The sequence below is a fragment of the Salminus brasiliensis genome, chromosome 11, assembly GCF_030463535.1.
Source record: "Salminus brasiliensis chromosome 11, fSalBra1.hap2, whole genome shotgun sequence".
NCBI classification, from domain to species: Eukaryota; Metazoa; Chordata; class Actinopteri; order Characiformes; family Bryconidae; genus Salminus; species Salminus brasiliensis.
The window spans coordinates 3253250-3277100 of NC_132888.1; the positions used below are offsets into that span (position 1 = coordinate 3253250).

Below are 23851 nucleotides of genomic sequence, written 5' to 3' on the forward strand. Positions count from 1 at the left end.
TTGCTATGGTATAAGTGTGGCGTAAAATGTAGGGTGCTTAAACATTTACCCAAAAGATGGTTGGTCAAAAAGCCCATCCAATATTAGTGGCTAATAGAGCTGTGTCCACAAACTTTTGGCTACAATGAGGGGTGCCAATCCGTTTGCCCAAAAGACGGTTGGTCCAAAAGTTCTGATACGTTTGGCTAACAGGAAACGTGCGAAACTGTCCGATAATTTTACCAAAGCGTCGGTTGGATCGGGTTCAAAAAGCATAAAGCATAAAGCTGCGGTGGCTGAAGCTCAGAAAAAGTGACCTGTAGAGGAGTTAAAAGTTTATGGACATATTTCAATGCTATCCTATGGGAGTGTTTTGGCCACAATAATTTTTTGGACACTTACTGTATTAATACTATTGTCCTTTTCCAAAAGCTATACTATATGTCTTGATAGTTAGAACAGTGTCAATGTCTCGCAAACTGCAGGAGGAGTAGGGTCTTAAAAAACAGGTGCAATAATAATAATAATAATAATAATAATAATAATAATAAACAAAGAAGATCAATGGTATCATTGCCCTCTGCAGTCATTACAGCCCGTCTGCATGAGAGAATAACACCAGGCCGTGTCTGAATCTCGCCCTGGGTGGTGATGTCAACACTGAAATGTCCCTGTTATGAGGGGTTAGGTCCTCTAGGCCAGCGGTGCAGACCGACCCAATCAGCTGTGTGTAACAGAAGTGACATAAGCAGCTGTCCTGGCCACAGGCTACCCACTGATCCTCTCACACACTTCACTACCCACCGTTCACCTCCAGCTCTCCACAGGACTCCTAGTGAGACACACTCCCTCTGATCATCTGCAGCGATCATCCATTTACAGATTTAACCGTGATGTCATTGTGCATCCCTATTACTTATACACTACATGTCCAAATGTTTGTGGACACCCCTACTTTAAACTACCTTAAGTTGCACCCATTGCTGATACAGATGTACAAATACACACATACACATACAAACAGCTTGTCTAGTCCCTGTAGAAAATGGTTGCTAAGCTATTGCTAGGTAGTTGATATGGTATAGCTAATGGTTGCTGATCCATTGCTAGGTGGTTGCCAAGGTGTTGCTATGACATAGCTGTCGGTTGCTTAGCCATTGTTAGGTGTTTACAATGGTGTTGTAATTGTGTAGTTGTTGCTTGCTAAGCCCATGCTTGGTGGTTGCTAAGGTGTTCCTTAGTATAGATGCTATGTATAGTATATTATAGTAAATGTTGCTATGACATGTGCTGTGCTGTTGGTTGCTAAGCCATTGCTAGGCGGTTGCTATGGTGTTGCTATAGTATAAGTGTGGGGTAAAATGTAGGGTGCTTAAACATTTAACCAAAAGACGGTTGGTCCAAAAGCCCATCCAATATTAGTGGCTAATAGAGCTGTGTCCACAAACTTTCGGCTGAAATGAGAGGTGCCAATTGCTAGGTGGTTGCTAAGGTGTTGCTATGACATATCTGTTGGTTGCTATGGATATAATAATACATAATGAAGCTTTTGGCACCATGCTGCCTAATAATGCCAGGCATGGGCTAGTAGAGGGTTGTAAAGCCCCCCAGCATTGAGCTATGGAGCAGTGGAAGACCTCTGGTGATGCTCCATCTAATACTTTTGGGATGAGTTGGGGAGTAGGGGATGATGAGCTGACCTCACTAACACTTGTGTTGCTGAATGCAATCAAATCCTCACAGCAGTGCTCCTCCAAAATCTAGTAGAAAGCCTTCCTCCCTGGACAGTAGAGACAGTTACTTCAACAAAAGCAGGATCAGCTCTTTTAAATACCCTTAATTTCAGAAGAAACAATGAACCAGCAGGTGTCCCAATACTTTTGTCCACATATCAAATATCAATATATTGCTGTTTTGTATTAAAATTAGGCTAATAGCCTAAACTGTACACTCCAGCTAACACGTCCATGTGGGACCTGTATGGGCAGTGCAACTGGGAACCAGAAGGCTTTGTCCTCGGGTTCCGTGTTGGCCCCACATAGGGATGCCCACATGGGTCAGTGATGGGACCAGGAGGGGTGAAACATGGGCCACATCTGGGTTGTTGTCCACTGCATACAGGGCCTAGATGAGGCCAATGTGAGATTAAGGTGGGCTCTAATGTAATGATTGATGGGACCCATTTAAGAAGCCCAACTGGGTCCCAGTAACAACACATGCACAAACCCACTCAGAGCCCATGCCCACCTGAAACCCACCTAGTATGTTGGCTGGGTTGACTCAATAATAACAGTGGTGCACCTGGCTCTTTGACTGGTCATATAGAAGCGTTGCCTCATTATGGTCCTATAGAACCATTGCCTTTACTAAAGAACCCTTGAGGAACCCATTTTTAGATTTGTAAGGAAGCTTAATATTACAACATTGAATAAAAGCACCTCTCAAAAATGTTATTTATTTATTTTTTTATTTAAATGAGATTTTTAATTGAATTGATAGCAGTCATTAATGACAGCATAGACATTAAAGGCACACATCTCACCATCAGCCTTAATCCTGGACGGTTCATTAGTCTGTAGCAAAGGTGCTGCTTACAATGCAAGGCAAAAGGCGCTCATAATGAACAAGAGAGAGCTCTGGAAATCTGTAAATACTTATTTAGGCCATTATTTAAACCACCCCTTTCATCCACTCTCACACTGAGCGGCTTTCAAAACCACGACCAAGAAGATTTGAGTAAAAAGGATCCAGTTTTGAGCGTTTGAAGGCCTGACACTGTTCATTTCCTCTGTGGATGAATGAAACCCCACTTTGTCCTGGATCCAGCTGGAGTGACTCTAGCTTTGCCATTGTTTATCCAGGATCTGCCTTGTTCTCACAGTAATCTGTGTGTTGCTGATCTACCCTGCCCATCAGTTCCCAAGTTTGGGAACAGTACATCTAGTTTCCGTCAAATATTTATTAAATATTCCCCTTTATTAATCTACGTCTGTTTGCATTATACGCATTAAAACTGGCCTATTATTGTGGGCTCTGACCACCAAGGCACCAAGGAACTCTACAAGACCTCTGAAGACCATCCTGTGGTATCTGGCAGGCACCAAGCTGATCCTGCAGTGCAAAGTTCTGCAAGTCAGTGTTTCTCAACCTTGGCCCTGGGGGCACCCTGCCCTGAACTGTTTACCGGACCCCCTGCAACTGGGGGTGTAAGTGTAAGTGAGGTGGGGCCTCCATTGTGCTCCCAAGACCCTGACGCCGGTTCAACCCGTTGGCCTTCCTTGGAGCACTTTTGGTAGACGCTAGGTGGACGCTATGTTCTGACCCAGCCATTATCTAGAACATCACAGTCTGGTTCTTGTCAAAGTGTCTCAGATTTTTACGCTTGTCCATTTTTCCTGCTTCAGCACCTTCATCACCTTCAAGAACTGACCACCTGTTCACTCGCTGCCTCTTATTAATGCTATTCACTTCACCTGGCAGTGGTTTTAATGTTATGGCTAAATGGTGGATATATTAAAGCTTATGCAGGTTTATTCAGAGGAGGATATCACACACATGAATATTAGTGACAGTACTAACGACATTCTACTTAAAGCCCCTGGGAACCTAAATCTCAGTTTTCTTTCTAATGAAGTAAATCAGGCCCCTCGGGGCCCCCGGAGTAAATGTTCAAAAAGTCTGTCTTAAGAAGGTCTTCCCAAAGTCTCATAAACGTCTTCTTGTACGTACTGCTCTCCTCGCCATGTGAAACGGGCGGTCCTAAAAAGGGGGGCAGGTTTATGGCAGCATACCCCTGGCCAATCACAAGGCGAACATGGCTCCGCCCTCTTTTAGAGTCTGAGCGACCTGGCGAGCTAAAGCCCGAGCCATGACTGGGGGAGTGGCAGCTCGCCCCGCCGCTCCGCCCCGCCGTTTCACCTTGTGATTGAGCTTCTGGGTGCCGGGACAGGCAGCACCGTAGCCAGGGAGATCAGCTGCCACGCTGCTCATTCGTACCCCGCCCTACTGGCACAGTGCGTAGCCGGCTGCCAAAGCGGAGAGGCGACAGGTGCCGGATGGGAGGGATGACGGGGCATGTGGTGCTCAAGCTTGTATCTATATATATATATCTATATATTCTCTATAGTCTCGAGGCTGTGTGCGTCGCCATGGTAACGCTGGTAACACATTTTGCTCAGCAGTGATGGAGGGCCGCCAGTAATGAACGCACGTTCATTAGAATATTAGAAGACCAGGCCCAGATTGTTCTCAGAGGGGTTGATGAGGGCCTTTTGGGGGTTTTTGAGGGGTATTTCAGTTCCCAGGGGTTTTAATTAAAAGCAACATCCATAATAATGTAATTCAAGGCAAGATGTCTGCAAACTTTTGGCCGTATTTGATCTAAATGAGCTTCAACGACATTCCTGCTTCATTTATTCTGCTGGATATCTTCAGAAAGCTGTAGCTGGTGGTTCTTCACGAGTCTCTGGTCAGTAATCCCCTTCCCTCACCTCTTCCTGGCCTCTCCGGCCTCTTCCTGGCCTCTCTGGGCTGGACTCCGCCAAGGCCTAGACTCTCCGGCCTTGTTTTTCATTCCCCATCTGTGTAGCTGTGAGGAGTGAGAGAGAAAAAGCAATCGATTGAGCTCCACCAGCAGGCGCTCAGCACGACACACACTGCGGGGGGACACAGCAAGGCCACTCTGGTCCTGTCGGCTGTGGAACAATATCATTAACTTCACAGGACACTGGTAGGTCATTATTATCTCGGAGCATTTTCCCCCAGCCCTGTTCTGACCTGCTTTCTGTCCGAATGTGCGGCCCAGGACAGAACAGATAATCTGAATTACTGAAGACGGCGGAGATTGGTGGAGCTTGGCCATAGCAACCAGTTATTCCTGCTTATGTAATCTCCAAAAACGTAAGAGTGCTTACGTAAGAGTGTCTTGAGAGCATATTAAAACCACCAGCGTGCCACCCCAGCTTCTTAAAAGCTTCTTAAATTGAGGAAGACATGCAGGGCAAATTAACGGCTCGTCATTTAGATCCGTGTGTGTGTGTGTGTGTGTGTGTGTGTGAGAGGAGAAAGTGTGTGTTTGTTTTTGTAGATTTTGAGGACAGAAACCATCAAACCATGAATAAAAAACAGCCTTTTTATAAAAGCTCCATGTTTCTTTTCGATTACAGAGATTAAGGGTGGGTTAGGTTTAGGATTAGGCATCAAATATTCTTATTATAATACATACAGATACCGACATCCAACAATGAGCCAAAACATTATGACCACCAGCCTAATGTTCTGTTGGACCCAAACGTCCACGTGAAAAAAAATCAGGACCAGGACCAGATTCATTCCAAGGTAAGTAGGAGTTTTTGGTGGTGGACAGGGGTTAGCATGGACACTCCGACTGGTCTGTAGCCATGGAAAACACCCCCTGCAGCTCTGAAAGGCCTTATTAATGAGCTGATTAGTTGAATTAGGAGTGATGGGAGCAGGAAAATCACCAAAATGTGCAGGACAGGGTGCCCTTTGTTATTCGTGAATTGATTGGAGGAGATTTTGGTGGTGGACAGGGGTTAGCATGGACACTCTGACCACTCTGTGGCTATGTAACACACCCCCGGCAGCTCTAAAGGCTTAATAAAATGGGGTCTTGTTGGATGTGTGGAAAATGAGTCACAAAGCAGATGCAGTTAATGGTTGGCTAAAAGGAGTGATCGCATTTTGGCGTGGCCAGGTGTATGGAAGCATACGGTCATTCGGGTCTACCAGCAGTGGCAGAAATCCCAGTCATTTTTGAGCAGAAGTGAGTAAAGTCCTCTCAACTAGGTTGATGGTATGCACTTCCCTGCTGATACTGATACACAATATGGACAAACGTATTCGGACACCTACACATTACACCTACAGGAGCTTTTCTAAACCCATAGGCTGTATTAATATGGAGCTGGTCCCTCTTTGCTCTAAGCTCTACCAGCAGCAGCAGGTCTGGAGCTCTGCTGCAGTTACTGAGTCAGTTGGAGGCTTTTCTGCACTCTGCTCTGAGCTCAGCACTCGGCCCTGACCCCGCTCTGTAACTTTACGTGGTCTGACAGACACTCGGTGGACACTGAGCTGCTCTCTGTGAGCTGTTCCTCCTAAACTCTTCCACTGTTCAATAATAACACCATTCACAGCTGATGGAGGAAGATCTAGGAGGGAAGGTCTAAATTTCACCAGCTGACTTGTTGTTGTTGGTGCAGCGGTGTCTCCTATTACATACAGAACCACGCTGGAGTTCAGTGAGCAGAACCTTCAGAACCTCCCGTTCTTTCACTGATGTGTGGAAGAAAGGCCGACTGCAGGGCTAGGGGCTTGGTTTTCTACACCTGTGGTGGCAATGGGATTGAATCAGACACCTGAATTCACTGATTAAGAAGTGTGTCCCAATACTTTTGTCCAAATAGTGTATGTAAAGTAGTAGCAGTTTTTTGGGGACTTTCTAACCCAAGTGACTGTTAGCAATGTTAGCCTAGCATCTCTTATTCTGAACTAAAGAAGTACACATCAGATACCAAACATGTCCTGCCTGATCGACCGTATCTGGGGTCAGTGATCAATCACGCTCCTTCACTTTTTTTACTCATTAAGCTCTCCTTTAAGGTCAGAGCTGGGGTTAGGTGGAGCACAGCAACCATTACACACACTACACAGCCTGGAATCGACCCTAAACCAGGGGTGAGGAACTCCTGGACCGGATTCCCGGCCCAGTTTTGTGCTTTTCCTGCTCAAACACACCGGAGTCGGCCTCACTCAGTCACTGCCAGGTTCAGCAGGAGTGTAAGGTCAGGGACCTCTGTCCTCACGAGAGAGAGTGTGTGTATGTGTGTGTGTGTGTGTTTCCCACACCGCAGTGTGTTCTTCAGAGTTACGCTGAGTGACAGTGAGCTGTGTGGGAGTGCACGGGCCATTTAAGCCGAACATCCAGCCTCCCACAGAACCGGCTCCACAATTAGGCTGCCATTTCACGCTTCAGTTTATAGACTGGCTGCAGATCTAAACGCTGCGGGTTTTTCTAGAAGCAGAGATGAAATACGCTCCTCTTAATATGCAGCAGTGGTTGGGTGGGTGATACGATCACCCAGAAATGCACTACTCTAATTAGCATGTAATCAATGTAATCAATCATTTAATCAGCAATTATTAATTACATAATCAACATCTGATCATTTTACGTTTTTAATAATTGGGTGATTCTTCAATCAGGGGAACTTTTAAAAATACAAAAAAAAATTGCCATGTAATAAATTCATGTTAAAAAATATTTTAGGTATTAAATTCAGTGCCAGTCAAAAGTTTGGACACACTGGTTGATCATCATCATCATAAAACATTTGATCTAAATGCTCGGCTGAACATATTTTGTGGACAGTATGTCCGGATGTCGTGGCCGGGGGGCTTTCAGTAGGCCTAATTTGTACCCTGACCAGAAAGGAGGTGATCTGGTCGTCTAAGCTTTGTTGGGCTATTTATTGGTCTTTTGCTAAATGAGTAAATGTGTGTGTGTGTGTTAATGTGGGAGGTATTTCCACCCTCACACACTCACACACACACAAACTGCCACAGTCCTACAACTTAGGCCTACTTGAACCCCCCAAGCCACGTCATCCTGACTATGGTGGCGACCCGGAGGCGACCCGGAGGACTTAACACAGGTCTCCTCCTCCAGCTCTGTCACCCCCCCTCCCCGCCCCCCATTTAATTGAGAACTTAAAAAGAAAACAATTATAAACATATTCAGTCAAGTTTATGATAAATGACATGCACACACACCTGCGCACACACACACACACAAACACACAAGACAGAAGAGGACGACAGCAACAGATGGTAAGCTGCCATGCTCAGAGGACAGGACAGTATGACCGAGGGGATGAACACACTGCCCGAAAAGCAGAAGATGGGTTCAGTCAAATCTCCCATGTTTCTCAACTAGAAGCTGAAAATCTCATTCTTGATTCACTACAAGAACCCAAAGCCCAAACGCGTTCTAGCACTAGTCCTTCATATTTCTGTATATCAACAGAAATAAATTTCCCTTCATGCTGCAGAGCAGCAGTGCAGAAATGATCATAGAGTTCAGCCTTCTGCCACAAGGGGGAGACAAAGCACACACACGAGATGCTCACAACATACTGTGATTACTCTGGACAGGCGACACCCCTCATTTACCCTTTAGTCTAATACCAATTCATACCAAGGCTAATATCCTGATACCAGTAGTAATAAAAGAGTCATTCTTTGAGATTTTATAAACAAGTTCACATAAAACATTCAAATAAAATATTATATTACATTGAAATATTATATTTAAAATAAAATGAGTATTAAAGTGCCATTAAGTGTCATTTACTATTAATTTATATTCTTTGAGGTCCATTTGTAGAGTCTGTGTGATTTTAATCTTCCATAAACAGGTTTTAATTTCTTGTTTACGATATACAAGATGGTTCTGTTGCTGTGTTTTTAAAACTGGTATAAGATAAATGATAAATTATCGTGAAGAGAAGAGTATTATGGTCTCCATATTGACTTGTGTTTAGTAGTGTCTAAGATTAGAGGTATATTTAGAATTTTTAGTCTATTGAAACTAGCTATAAATGTAAATGTAAATAAATGAGCTCAGTTCTGATTGGCTGTGCCCTTATTCAAGAAGAACTTAGAAACACTGCTGAGGACTGTAAGATAAGTGGGCGGGGCTAACCTGCAGTGGAATTAATAGACATATATGTAAATACATTTCTGTGACATCAGACGGGCTAATTACAGGCTACTATTTTACTGTTTAGTAAAATAATAATAATAATAATAATAATAATAATAATAATATTAATATTAATATAATATTAAAAGACCCCTTAACCTCATATAGAACCTTTACATTGTTTGAAGGTTCTTTAAGCCATAAAAGGTAATTGACACTCCTATCTCATTTTAAGGGCCCTATTTTAACGATCTTTAGACGAGCCGCCAACCACGCACTGCGCAGCTTGATTTAGGGGGCGTGTCGGTGTGTCTTTGCTATGGTAACGACGGGGAAAGTTCGCCTTGCTTGGCTCGAAACTCACAAAAGTCATGTACTGAGTCTCTTCATGAATGATGGGTGTGTTTGTTTTGGGCGTAACGTGCAGCAATAAACCAATCAGCGTGTCTCTCGCCATCCCTTTAAGAGCCAGGTGCGGTCAGACTGACCTTGGTGGGTTGCTATTTCAGTGGTGTAAAGCGTGGGGGGGTGTACGAGCATCGGGCTGCACGCGCCTGTGTTGACAATTCACTGCCGAGACAGCAACGAACGAACGTCTGACTGTTGACGAACGAACGTCTGTCTAGACTGTTTTCAGTCAGTGGAGCTCCTGCTGTGTTTTCCGTTGCTGAGATACACAGCAATACTCCAGAAACTGACCTGAACACCCCTCATTTTGAGACCACCGCGCCCATCAGCGTAGAGATATTCACAAGCAGCGCTGCTGTTTAAACCATGCAGGAGGAAGGAGTGGAAATAGACTGTTGACGGGGTGGAAGATAGGGCCCTTAGTGTCATTCTCTAAAGAACCATCCATTGAAAGGGATGCAAAAGTGGGTCTTCCCTTTAAAGGCCCCCTTTTTAGTGATGATGCTGAATTCAGCTGCTCAGTGGAAGGTTGGACTTACCAGTTGGTTCTGAAAATACACTCACAGAAAGAGAAAGCATGGAGGAGTGGACCTCCTGTTCAGGGAAGATGATTTCCCCACATGCAGCTGGTTCCTTTTTACTGTATTTATGTTTACCTGCATCTGTTCTGGTGGGATCTAGAGTTTCTACAGTAAAAAAACTCTCCTATTGCTGAGAGACAGTTTAAATAATGTCATTGGGTGTGATTATAGTCCCACATGTTCACTAGTTTTAGACTATGTGCACAAAAAGACTTTAGAGTAGAGGCTAAAAGAGTAACACTATTAGTCTTGGTATCAATTGGTTTTGGATGGGATGGATGCTTTTTTAAATATTGATTTTTTTAGAAATGGTCCACGACAGCTTGGAGTAAAATACTGTCGATTTAAAGCAACATACAGAAGATTCAGGATCATGCTGATGCTCCACATCTGGAACAGGGAGAACGGCGTCTCCGTCATTCCCACTCCGGGCCGGAACGCTGCTGCTACTGCACTATATGGAGCTTTGGTGGTGGAGGTGCAGGAGGAGAACCTCTCTCCAGAACTGCTGTGTAACGCTGCGTAACCCATAGAGTCAGTATTACTCTACCGCCTCTACAGTCCACATGCTTCTCTACCTTCAGATCAAGCTTTTGCAGCTCTCAGCTTGTCCAGCAATGCATGTGTACATCAGTTCATGAGGGGGCACTCACAGTGTGATTTGTATTTACTGCAGTGGAGTAAAAGTGAATAATACTCCCTAACTGAACCCCAAAGTAGTGCACTATATAGTGAATAGTGCACAGTTTGGGACACAGCTAGCAGTTTTGGAGGTTTTGTTAGGACAGCAATGGCAGATTAGCCATGGATGGCTAATCCATGGGATGTTTGTTAAGACACAGAAGAAGAAGCAGAAGTGAAATCAGTCATGCTGGTGAGAAGCTGCAGCCGTGAGTTGAGTCAGGACTTGAGGAAGGACAGTCAGAGTTAAAGAGTTAGCAAAGGAAGAGGCAACGGGGCGCTACATCAGCATGCAGCAGCGCTTGTGCCTCCCTTTAATCTTTTTGGTCGTTTGGCTACCTTTGGGGCCCTCTGTGGCTTGGAGCTGGCGCTGGGACGCATTGTTGGCATTGCAGTTCTGGTGAGGCCGGACACTTTGACCTCCTTCTTCATCTCCGATGACGACGAGCTCGGCCCGGACGGAGCCCTCGTAGCTGTCAGGAGCATCTTCGTCTGCAGTCTGATAGCCCATGAAGATCATCGTGACGGGCTCGTCTGAAGGCAAGGTGTTTAGCACGCTGATTTTGGAGTCAGTGCTGTAGGCTGAGGACGGCCTGTGGTTCAAATCCGGGCCCACGGGAAGAGTTCCTCGCTGTCTGTCTTGGGGGTTGTAGAACGGCCCATGACTGTGTCGTCTCATTTCTCCTTGGTGTAGCTCATCTTCATACCCGTTCTCATTGCTGTAGTAATACTCAGCCTCTCCATCATCATAGTGGTGGAACATGTGTGAAGGTGGGTGAATGTCCTGCTCAGGATAATGTCCACCACCATCACAGTATATCAACTCCGGCCATGCCGCCACGTCCACACAGTAAGGCTCTGCGAGGCAGCTGTTGGAGCACTGGTCTTGGGGAGGCTTGTTTGGTGAAGGTGAGCGGTTGTAGTTCATGCTGAGCGGAGGTTCCTTGCGTTCCTGAAGCCGCTTCTTCTTTTCCGTAGCTTGTCGGAGGAGCTCCTCCACCTCTGTAGGGCTGAGTTCATCCACCCCGTTGGCTCCAGGCTGGATGGCGTCTGAGCGGAGAGCATATACAGATTTGCGCCCATCGTCGTACACCTTGATGCCCCGGTGCTGGAGCTCTTGGGTGGACACGGTGGAGGTGGAGATGACGCGGCTTTCGCCCGTGCGCAGGTCCTTCTGGACGTTGATCTCCATGGCGAACAAGGCTGTGTGAGAGAGAGAGAGGGCGCGAGAGGGGTGATGAGAGTATTACTGTATTATTCAGTATATATTTAAAATAAATAAAATGTGGATTCAGATTTCTTTTTTTTTGGCTTTCCTGTGGTCTGCTTGAGGAGCCGGACCCCAAATTGGCGTGGTGAGAGATGTAAGAAATGGAGGAGATGGGGTGGAGGTGGGTGTGACGTTTGTTCGACACAAAATTGGACTGAGAAGCAGGGTTAAATAAGGGGCATGAGGGCCAGGAGGAGGAGTTTGGGGCGTGGCCCTTCACCCAAAATTTAGTTATGTCTCCTAACTCCACAATTTATGTATGTATTATTGAATAAAATTCAACAATGTAATAGATTTACATTTGATTTACATGTATGTATATATATATATGACACACACACAAACATGGGGGGGGGGGGTGATTGGAAACAACCTACCCTACCTAAAACACTGTTATTATTACATTATTTACAAAAAGTATTTGGACACCTATACAGAGATGGTGGACAAACATAGTATATATATATAATATTAATGTACAGAACAATCAATATTGTTGGGAGTAGATACTGACTGAAGGTACCTTTCTCCCACAAACACACATACATACAGATATTATATCAGCTGTATCTCAGTCATCCCAGTTCCTCCATACCATTACCATAACACTACTCAGTAACGAGCAACAATAGTGAACCGTAGGTAAACACTCAGTAAATCAGCTTTACCTGGTTTATTTTGGTCATTTTGGGTGTCTTGGTTGTGTGGAGTCGACTGTTTCCTGCTGTTTAAAGGTGTATATATTTTTGGTTTGTCTTGAATCTCGGAGTAAACGTGGATTGGCTCTACAAGGAAAATGACAAAGGCGCTGTAAGTATGACGGAGCAGAATCTCACTGCACTCCAATAAATGTGCATTTCTAAGCAGGTCTAGTTGTGTAATCACTGGAACTGTGACTCTGTAGAATCGTCTTTACCTGATTTGAAGTTTTCATTTGCTGCCTGCAAGGAAATATCGTCAAGGTTTAGGTTAACAGTTGGATCCATCACAGATGAATATGTCATGTTTTGGTTGAACACAACCACCACCAACCCACCCACCTACCATCTGACAGTACAACCTGCTCCACTTCACCTCAACATGTAAATAATTGTCAATGATCATCACATCAGTTCATAAAACTAATGAGCATCTTATCCGGCCACTTTATTAGAAACCCCTCTCTTGTAGCTCTGCACCTGTAGACCATCAGTTCTCTTCCTTCACCTAAAAAAATGGGGCCATAAGGTAGTTGTTTCTAATAAAGTGGCCAGTGAGTGCAAGCACAAGATACGAGGTTCGAATAAAGTGGCTGGCGAGAGTCTTCTTCAACCGATCTTCAAAAAAACTCAAATTCACTTCACCTTAATGATGTCCTCGGTGGACTTCTCAATGGCTTTCAGCCTCTTCAGAATCAGGCCTTCATTAGTGGAGATGTTGAGCTCTTCTCTCTCCAGAGCCTCGATTTCTTTCTCTATCCTACAGGAGACAGATCAGGGTGAAGATCACTGATTATCTGCTTCCAGTGGCTCCTCTCAAGGGGTGGCTACATTAGGCAGTTCTTGAAGGTGGAGGTGTTGAAGCCTCAGAATCTGATACAACTAATGTTCTAGACGACTGGGCAGGTCAGAACACCTCCAAAACATCAGGCAGGTCTTGAGGTGGGGTGTTCCCGGTATGCGGGTGGTCAGTACCTACCTACAAAAGTGCTCCAAGGAAGGCCAGGGTGACAGGGTCATGGGCACCTAAGGCTCATGGAGGCCCCTTAAAACGTTTCAGTGCCAGACACCACAGGACACCTTCAGAGGTCTTGTGGAGTCCAAGCCTCGACCGGTCAGAGCTGGCTAGGCATTGGTACAGCATTAGTGCTACCATGCTAGCGAGTCTCCCCTGGCACTGCTTCCCTCACACACAACCCCATCAGCCTGGCATTTACTAACAGAGTGGGATGGACCGGAGGTGGCACCCTCCCAACGGACACTCTCCACTCTGGCGAGGCTGCCTGTAAGCCGCAGAAAGTATTTGCTGATGCTGAGTGATGATTTCACCCTCGCTGGAGTGAGATATGCACGGTGTGGCCTTTAGCGTCTTATCATCGTTCTCAGTCATTTCACAAACTCATCATGAACGCGGCGGGCGCCACTGCCTGCCAGCTCCCGGATTGCCCAAGCGGAGTGCAACAGCTTTCTAAATATGGGCCGGCTTCACTGCAACTTGCACATCTATTGCCTCATGCCTCTGTCTTATTGGCTGGCAGGGAAGCAGGCAAAGCTGAGGGGCACCGAGCAGGAAAACACTGCTGTCATCTATACGCCATTGTCAGCAACAGACGACTGACTGCGACGGTAAAGCTCTGTGTAATAGAATATTTAAAACCACGTGTGGTATATTATAAGGACAAAAGTATTGGGACACTTGCTCATTGTTTCTTCTGAGATCAAGGGTATTTAAAACGATTTTTGAATGCTTTGGTTGGAGTAACTGTCTCTGCTAGATTTTGAAGGAGGATTGCTGTGAGGATTTGATTGCATTCAGCAACAGGAGCTTCAGTGAGGTCAATATATTGGATGATTATTACCCCATCTAATCTCACCGCAACTCATCCCAAAAAGAACTGGGTGGAGCTCCAACATCCATCATTCCAGAGAACACAATTCCTCCACTGCTCCACAGCTCCTCAATGCTGGGGGGCCTTATACCCCTCTACTAGCCCACGCCTGGCATTAGGCAGCATGGAGCCAATAGATTAATATTTATCTGCTCCAGAGAGTCCTATTCTAGTGGCAGTACCTCTCTGCAGGGACTAGAGAAGCTGTGTATGTTCTGTATCATCTGCATCAGCAATAGGTGCAATTTCAAATAGTTGAATGCATTCATTAGAAGGGGTGTCCACAAACTTTTGGACATATAGTGAACGTATTCTTCAGACAGTTAGGTTCAAGTTTTTGTTCTATTATGTACATCTGACCTGATTAGTTTCACATACACTATATGGACAAAAGTATTGGGACACACCTCTTAATCCTTCAATTCAGGTGTTTGATTCAATCCCATCGCTACCACAGGTGTATAAAATCAAGCTCCTAGTCCTGCTGTCTGCCTTTCTTACACACATCAGTGAAAGAACGGGAGGTTCTGAAGGTTCTGCTCACTGAACTCCAGCGTGGTTCTGTATGTAATAGGAGACACCGCTGCACCAACAACTACAAGTCAGCTGGTGAAATTTAGACCTTCCCTCCTAGATCTTAGACCTCCATCAGCTGTGAGTGGTGTTATTATTGAACAGTGGAAGAGTTTAGGAGGAACAGCTCACAGAGAGCAGCTCAGTAAACCACCGAGTGTCTGTCAGACCACGTAAAGTTACAGAGCGGGGTCAGGGCCGAGTGCTGACCTCAGAGCAGAGTGCAGAAAAGCGTCCAACTGACTCAGTAACTGCAGCAGAGCTCCAGACCTGCTGCTGCTGGTAGAGCTTAGAGCAAAGGAGGACCAGCTCCATATTAATAATGCCTATGGGTTTAGAATGGGACGTCCTAAAAGCTCTTGTAGGTGTAATGTGTAGGTGTCCCAATACTTTTGTCCTATTTAATGCATCAGCCATTATTTATTCAAGGGTGGTGAATACTCACTCAACACCTCCTATCAAAGACGGACTGCTTGCATTTCAGACCTGGAAAGTGAGCCAGGCCACGACTCAAAGAGTCCCCAGAGAGTCCACTCAGGCCTACCTGTGAATGTTGCGCTGCAGTAGTTTGGTCTGTTGAGCGTCCTCCTGGGCTTTCTGTGTCCCCTGACCATTTCCAGCACTTGCACCATCCATCAGCCAGAGATCCCTCATGGACTTTTTCTGTTTGATGTGAAAATTGACACGTACAGCTTAATTGAATTCTCTGTCAAACAACTCATATCTATTTTACAACGAAACAGCCGACGTGGTTAAGGGGACAGCGGCAGGTACCTTGAGGTGCTGAAGCTTTAATTTCTCCCTGTCAATCTCCAGCCGCTTTGCAGCAATGTCCTCCTGGATCTTTCTTTTGTCCTGCAGAAACGTGGAAGGCAAGCTTTAGCCTCAGCATCAGTGAGCTTGATGGGCTAATTACTAGGCTCTCTGATATAATAGCATTATAGCGGCACTGTTGGAGGTAAACATTTAAAGTACAATAGAAGTGGTGGCACTGTATATTTGGTAAGTAATATATACCAATTAGCCATTACATTAAAACTACCGAGGTGAGGGGAAGAGGTGGACCTACATAATAACACCTACAAGTCTACTACTTTACCGTAATGGCTTGAAGTCGCTCTTTTAGCAGCTCTGCTTCTTCCATCCTGACTCTGGAGAGACAACAATACATTCATTTTACTACATATTTTAATACCCCCACCCTACCCCGTCCACCCGACCCCATCCACCCCAACAAAACCACACTGGTCAATATGTGAACTACAGCTTCCTCTGGACACTAATCAGTCCATTGGTCCATTCGCTCCAAATAAAGCTCATTTATGCATGAAATGTATTAAATGCATTTAGTTAATTAAGCTAATTAAGAAAAAGGGCCCATATCCTCATTTCTCTTGCTGTGTATCCCACTCCTACCTATAAAGTTAATGTGTTTACGCAGCAAAAACAGCCAGTATTGGAGTGCAACTGGGTTCTCTCTACTTTTGGGGTAAGGTGGGGTGGTGATCATCATCCAACATCCTGACCTCACTAGCGCTCTTGTCACTGAATGCAATCAGATCCTCACAGCAATGCTCCTCTCCAAAATCTAGTAGAAAGCCTTCTTCCTCCCTGGGCAGTAGAGACAGTTACTCCAAGAGAAGCAGGGTCAGCTTTTTTTAATAGCCTTAGAAGATTTCAGAAGAAACAATGAATGAGCAGGTGTCCCAATACTTTTGTCCATAGTTTGGTTTCTGACTGGCTGCCCTGTCCAGGCCGCAACACCGCTTATAACCTCAGTGTGAGTGGGCGGGGCTAAACTGCTGTAGGATGAATAGGGGGGTGTACTGTATGTGTTCTATAGATCACATGTACTGTCCTTTTTACAGGCTGCCTGATGGACGATGATGTATGCTGATGTAGGTCAGACTCTAGGAGCTGAAACTGATACAGATCTGCTGCAGTGACCGTTCATAGATCACCAGCGTCGACTTCACTGCCACACTCCAGAAATAGCGCTGCTGGTGGGACCGGCGCACAGATTTGCCAAAAATAATCCAATGCCTGACAGGATTTGATTGCGGGTGTGTGCGAGTGGGTGACCTCCACACACACTGCCAGCTTTCACTGACAACCAGGTCAGCCTAAGGCAAGAGCTCACAACCATTCATCATTCAGCTTTTCAGATCAGTGCACTGCAGCGGACCAGCATGACTCAAAGTTTGGCAATGCTAATGATGATTCAGAAGGAAGCTATAAAACAAACACAAAGACTTAGCAGAAATAAATAAATAAATAAATAAATGTTAGATGTGTCCAGAATGAGTCTAAATTGAATGTTTGAAGTTATTTAGTACATATTAAATATAATCTATATAATAAATATGATTATATATAATCTATCTAATATAATTTCTATAATTCATGAACTATTAATTACTCTGAGCAGAAAACACAAAAGTCAATCATTTCAATATTTTACTACAAACAATAAGGTTTATTTTATAGTTAAACTGATATTTTAAGCTTTTGGAAACCGAATGTGTATAAAAAAAAGCAAATATTCGCCAATTTTAGTAAGAAATATAACATTTTAACTCTGAAATCCACAATATATCTATAACTTTACTTAAAAATGAACTTATAATTGGAGATATTAACAAAGATATTAACAGAATAACTTGAAAAAATGAGACAATAGATTTTCCCAATATTTTTAAATTAATGGATATAGTTTACATTATTATATTATGTTATACAGTTATTTATCTATGAATGGCTTATTGTTCCATATATTTTGATGTACTGCAATATTGCAAGCAAAACAATATATGAAGTTTTGTTTTAATTAAAAATAATTATTTATTAATTATATTAAATTAATAATCAAAATATTAATTATGTTATTAATTAATAAACAAATAAATCATGTAAAATCTGAAAAGTTTACTTTTTCATATATTACTTATTATTAATCCTTAAATGACTTATTGCTTTGATAATACATGTAACAATTAAAACAGAATCTTAAAGTACATTTTAGTAATTAGTTTATAATATTACAACCATATAATTCCATATTAACACAAAAAAAGTGATTATGAACTTTTAAATGGCATATATATATTTACACTACATATTAAGTATGTAGCCATTTGTAGGCTGATATTGCAATGCAAAGTACTACAAAGACTAACCAAGGTTTTCCAAATATTAAAAAAAACCATATAATACATAATTTTACACAAATAACATCTACCATCACACGTCTGCTGAATCCTGCAGTACAGTTCAAATACAAGTCTAAGCAATTCCACTGTGAAATGCCAGCAGGGGGCTCAGTGTTTCAGTGGCCCGCCGTCTCCTCTTACTCCTCTTACTTTTCATGAAAAGTGAGGCAGACTCCAGCCGCCCTGTCTCTGTCCGTCTGCTGACTCAACCCTGCGCATCTGCTTCACACATAACAGCACACGGCCCAGTTACTCAAAAGCATCCCGCCACTCCTACAGCTGCTCCCACGGTCACATTAGTCATAAGCGCTTGGCTAACGTCAATCAACATGCTTCCACTGAACAGGCAATCCTAATGAGTGTGTCATGAACTGTTCCACATTTGGTTCTCAACCCCTTAAACCCACCAAGTTCCACTATTCCCAGTTCAAAAGTCAGCCATGTCCTTCTTTACTGTGCTAACTGGCCATCAGATTTAGAACCATTAAACCTAGAACCTACAAAGCCAAGAATGGCATTACCTGATTGGGCCGTGTATCGGCAAGAACCTGGTGACATGATATGTACCGCGATACAGGGGTTACGATCCGATATATTGTGATATATTGTGATATATTATGAAACTGTAAGCAAAAAACTACATTACTATTTTAAAAATGAACATTTTAGGAAAACATGCAGAAAATCTGAGTAATCTGAGTTGTCTTTTTTATCCAATCAGAACAGTGGGATCTAAAGACAGTGAAAAACACTGCCATCTAGTGGTCAGAGTTTAAACACAACACAAAATCAACCAATGTCTGCCACCAATCTTTACATCTAAGCTATTCATTAGCGGTGTTTTTGAGAATCGATACAGTATTACAGAACAATTTACTGCGATACTTCGATATCTTGATATTTTCTTACATCCCAGCTGATGGTAAAGGTCAAAACCCAGTCTATACCAAGAGCCCTCTGAGCCTCAAGCATGGCTCGGCTTCACCGGCCATCCATTAAGACGTGTGAAAAACAAGCATCTAGACTTTACTACCAGGGATGTAGGAAAATATCGAGATATTGAAGTATTGCGATAAATTGTTCTACAAGACTGTATCGATTCTCAAAAACACAGTATTGACTGTTAATGAATAGACTAGATGTAAAGATTGGTGGCAGACAGTGGTTCATTTAGTGTTGTGTTTGCCACCAATCTTTACATCTAAGCTATTCATAAACAATCAATACCAAAATCGATACAGTGTTGCAGAACAATTAATAGTGATACTTTGATATCTCGATATTTTCCTACATCCCTGTTTTTCACACGTCTTAATGGATGGCGGGTCAAGCTGAGGAATGCTTGAGGCTCAAAGGGCTTTTGGTAAGAACTGGGTTTTGACCTTTACCATCAGCAGGGATGTAGGAAGATATCGAGATATGGAAGTATCGCGATAAATTATTGTGTTAAGTTGATGTAAAGATTGGTGGCAGACATTGGTTCATTTAGTGTTGTGTTTAAACTCTGACCACAAGATGGCAGTGTTGTTCACTGTCTTTAGATCCCACTGTTCTGATTGGATGAAAAAGGCAACTCAGATTACTCAGATTTTCTGCATGTTTTCCTAAAATGTTCATTTTTAAAATTGTAATATATTTTTTTGCTTACAGTTTCACAATATATCACAATATATCACAATATATTGGATCGTAACCCCTGTATCGCGATACGTATCACATCACCAGGTTCAAAACCCAGTACATACCAAGAGCCCTCTGAGCCTCAAGCGTGGCTCGGCTTGACCCGCCATCCTTTAAGACATTTGGAAGTCGAGGTGGTGGACCGAGGTGTGTCTCACTGTCCACAAATGCAGACTGAAGACCTTCTCGTTCAAGAGTTCCTACCTCAACACTAGCTCTGCTGTAATTAGGCTTGTGTTTGCACTTAAATCTCTTATACTTACAAAAATAAAGGTTCTACACACAGTTTGTTGAGGACTTGAAGGTTCTCCTAAGGCTTTAAAAGGTTCTGCACTGCTAAATATCTCTTTAATACGAAGATCTGTTGGTGAGATCCCTCATAAATAAAGCTTAAGATCCTGTTTTTTATTTATGAGGGAGGTCACCATGGTTCTTTGTACGTAGAACCAAACATGGTTCTTCTCTCACATCCCTCAAATAACAATTTTCCATCTTAAATTTTAAGCCTACTTTGGTTTCTTTAAAATTCAGGCCAGGCCCAGACTCCAGGCCAAGAATGTACCATTGAGAGGAACCAATCCTTCCTCTTCTGGGCTGCAAGTGGAGATACTACACAAAACCACAAGCTGTGAAGCTATGCTAGAAAGCCTAGGCCTTCTGTAGAGGCCATCGCCTCAAAGGGATGAGTAAGCTAACCCTGCTGTTTCCTGCATTCCTGAAGGCCTGAGCCGTATCTAAGAATAGTGGGCCACCCAGAGCTCCAGCCCCAAAGGAGCCCCACTGTGACCCCGTGTAGTTCATCCCAGAGGACTGTCAACAGGTGATGTCATCTCCACCACCGGACTTTACGGCCACGCTGTCCGAAACAGGGGCACGGAATGACACGGCACTTTTCTGGAGTGTAGATATTTGACCTCATTTTGAGCCTTTTGGGAATCTCAGATTTCACCACAGTTCAATCAGACCATTTTAGTGTGATTTAGAATTATATTTAATTAAAAAAACACACACAAGCTCAAGGACAAAAGTATTGGGACGCCTACACATTACATTTACACACTGAGTTTTAATGACTTCTCATTCTAAATCCATAGGTATTAATATGGAGTTGTGCCCCCCCCCACACCCCTTTACAGCTATAACAGCTTCCACTCTTCTAGGAAGGCTTTCTACAAGAGTTTGGAGTATGTCTATGGGATGTTCTGCCCATTCCTTCAGAAGAGCCTTTGTGGGGTTAGGCCTTCCACACCAAACTCACCCAACCTTGTCTTTACAGATCAAATTCCAGACTGTCTCCATCTGTTTCTCTGCAGACTCTGTTATCAGCCTCCTCCTTTCACCCTGTTTGTTCTTCAATGGTCAGGACCCCACAGGACTGACCACCACAGAGCAGCTATTGGGTGGTGGGTCAGCATTCTCAGCACTGCAGTGACACTGACTGACATGGTGGTGGCGTGCTGGTACGAGTAGTGGATCAGGTGAGGTGTTTGAACACAGGACTAAAGGATGACCAACACAAACTACTACACAGCAACAGATCAGAGCTTCTGTCTAGGTAGTCTTGGTGTCCAATAGAGAGTGGACAGTGAGTGGACAACACAGTGTTTAAGCACTCCAGCAGCACTGCTGCATCTAATCCACTCGTACCACCACCAGGTCAGTCAGTGTCACTGCAGTCAGTGCTGAGAATGCTGACCCACCACCCAAATAAATACTACAGTCTGCTCTGTGGTGGTCAGTCCTGTGGGGTCCTGAGCATTGAGGAACAAACAGGGTGAGGGGAGGCTGATAAGAGAGTCTGCAGAGAAACAGATGGAGGCAGTCTGGAGTTAGAGGACGACACAGTGCTCCTGCCTTATGTGGACTGATAGAACAGGTTAACTGTCTGTGTGTGTCCTGTAGGCTGCTCAGTATAGCTCCACATGGTCAGGACAGTTCCCCACTCAGTTGTAGCCATGAAGCAGTTTCCTCTAATCTGCTCTAATCTGATCAGCAGCGCCTTGAGCACCAAATCTCCTGTGGCATCTGCTCCCGCAGCAACAGAACTCCCGGCAGTGAATTGTGGTAAATAGACAGTCATTAGTAAGGAGTGTGCAATCGCAGACACAGGTGTTTTAGTGGAGGAGTGTTAAAGGACACAAATATGATGAGATATGTTGAGCCATGCACTTCATTTATGCAATGCAAATGCTAATACAGCAGCTAGGGTCATCGCTATTGCTCACTTACTGTTGCAGAGAACCAGAAAATAGCAGCACAGTGGAGCAAATGGAAAGTGGGTGAAAGGGCCTAGCCTAGCAGTTCAGGGTCCTGACTTTGAGTTTTAAGCAAATGTACATGTGAAAAACGCTTAGATCCAGTTGATCTCCAAATATGGTCATACATAGATTATAACTATATGATATATATGTATATATTAATGGAAGATGTGGAATTTCCTTATATCCAGCTTACTGAAGTTTTATATATATGGGACATATCTGCCAAAATGTTTAATTTAATTTACAATTCAAATATGGGACATTTTAGCCATATATCAGTACATACAAACATATATGTGTAACACATATATTTATCAATATATGGTAGAAAATTAATGGTGTTACTTAAAAAAAACATATATCTCAAAAATGTCAACTTTACAAGAGAGAAAAATAAAACTTTCCTAACTTTGAATGGAAGTCAATGTAAAAATATCCAATTCCAAGTCCTTTTGGAGTATATGTTTTGGTCCATTAATTAAAAAATTGACATATTGGTTAAAATAAAACAACAACAACAACAACAACTGCAGATTCAAATTCCGTCAAAAAGTAAAATATGTAAACAAAAATGAAAATGGGATTTTGCATGACAGCGAAGATATCCATATAATATAATATTATACAATGATTTTTTAATGCATCATACAATAAAAGTTATGATTAGGTCTCAAAACAGATAACACAATATTAATAATTAAGCAGGGTTCAGATTTACATTATGTCATAAAGTTACTATATATGTCATTCATATAGCACTCATATGTACTATCATTGATATTTACTAATATATTTACAACATATATGCCCAGATATGTATTTACATATCAACCCCAAACATATGTGTGATCCATATGTTATGCATATGTCCAATACATGATACTTACAGTATACATAAACTATATCAATGTAAATATATCCAATCCATATATATATATATATACACTATAATTTATAGTATATTTATTTTTAAAATAAATATGTTGATATACTATAATTGATATTTACTCATTAATTTATGACATATATGCCCAGATATAATATACTGTATGTATATTTTTAATATATCCCCAATTCTTTATATATATATATATATATATATATATATATATATATATATATATATATATATATATATAGTGGTGTACACTGACACATGCATGATATTAGACTGGACTCCTAAACAGATTAACACGAATGGGTGTGAATGTGCACTCACACTTCTACAGGTCATTTAATCTGCTGGATCCTGGGGTGCAAACCCTCTAATGGAGAGACTTCTGCACGCTTAGCAGCATTAGCAGGTCAGATGAGACCCTGGAGGGGAAATTAGGCTGCTGTGGTTTTTAATGAACATGCACACATAACAAACTGCAGCAGTGAGTGGAGCTCTGAACAGCTGACCACACTGAAGAGCACCCTGAGCATCAGCCAGCTGATCCAATAAACCAGCCGGGCCAGTACAGCACCCTGAAGCAGCCTGAGGAGCACAGGCAGCGTGTGTTTCTCTGCGGAAGGAAGGAGAGCTTCTTACCAGCTGTGTGGAGGAGAAACCGCGAGCAGTTGAAGAAACTTCGACCCTCTGAGACCCGCTGTGACACTACTTGGCTGCTTACGAGGGCAGCGTGGGTAAGTGAGGGCGGGTAGATCCGCTGTGATTGACACGCCAGCGCACCAATCAGGGAAGAGTGCGCTTCCCTTTTTTTTTTTTTTAAAGACCACGCCCCCACGCCCCCACGCCCCCCCCAAGAAACTCTGTAAAAGCCTGCCCACTCCAAACTATTTGGGCTGTTTACATAAACACTGAAACTAGCTGTAAACACAGGGTTCTTATAAAGGAACATCATATACACCAACCAGCCATAACATTAAAACCAGTGACAGGAGAAGTGAATAACAC

The 23851-nt window shown here is 43.2% G+C and overlaps 1 protein-coding gene across 2 annotated transcripts; it reads right to left on the reverse strand.

Moving 5' to 3' along the window:
- Positions 1-2487: 2487 nt before the first annotated feature.
- Positions 2488-23549, reverse strand: palmda (palmdelphin a). Of its 2 annotated transcripts, XM_072691038.1 has the most exons (9): positions 23486-23549; positions 15901-15952; positions 15576-15656; positions 15346-15464; positions 12985-13099; positions 12558-12582; positions 12310-12426; positions 10711-11574; positions 2488-4567 (listed from the first exon to the last, which is right to left on the reverse strand). In XM_072691038.1, the coding sequence occupies exons 2-9, from the start codon at positions 15943-15945 to the stop codon at positions 4527-4529; spliced, it is 1407 nt and encodes a 468-aa protein (XP_072547139.1). In that variant the 5' UTR covers positions 15946-15952; positions 23486-23549; the 3' UTR covers positions 2488-4526. The 2 variants fall into 2 exon arrangements, with proteins under 2 accessions (XP_072547139.1, XP_072547138.1); XM_072691037.1 differs by lacking the exon at positions 2488-4567 and having other exon boundaries at positions 10652-11574.
- Between the last annotated feature and the right edge of the window lie 302 nt (positions 23550-23851).

Coding starts and splice junctions, on each gene's coding strand:
- palmda (XM_072691037.1), bottom strand. CDS start 15,945: ATGGAAGAAGCAGAGCTGCTAAAAGAGCGACTTCAAGCCATTACG. Junction 15,657..15,900: donor AGCGACTTCAAGCCATTACG/GTAAAGTAGTAG, acceptor ACGTTTCTGCAG/GACAAAAGAAAGATCCAGGA. Junction 15,465..15,575: donor TAAAGCTTCAGCACCTCAAG/GTACCTGCCGCT, acceptor CACATCAAACAG/AAAAAGTCCATGAGGGATCT.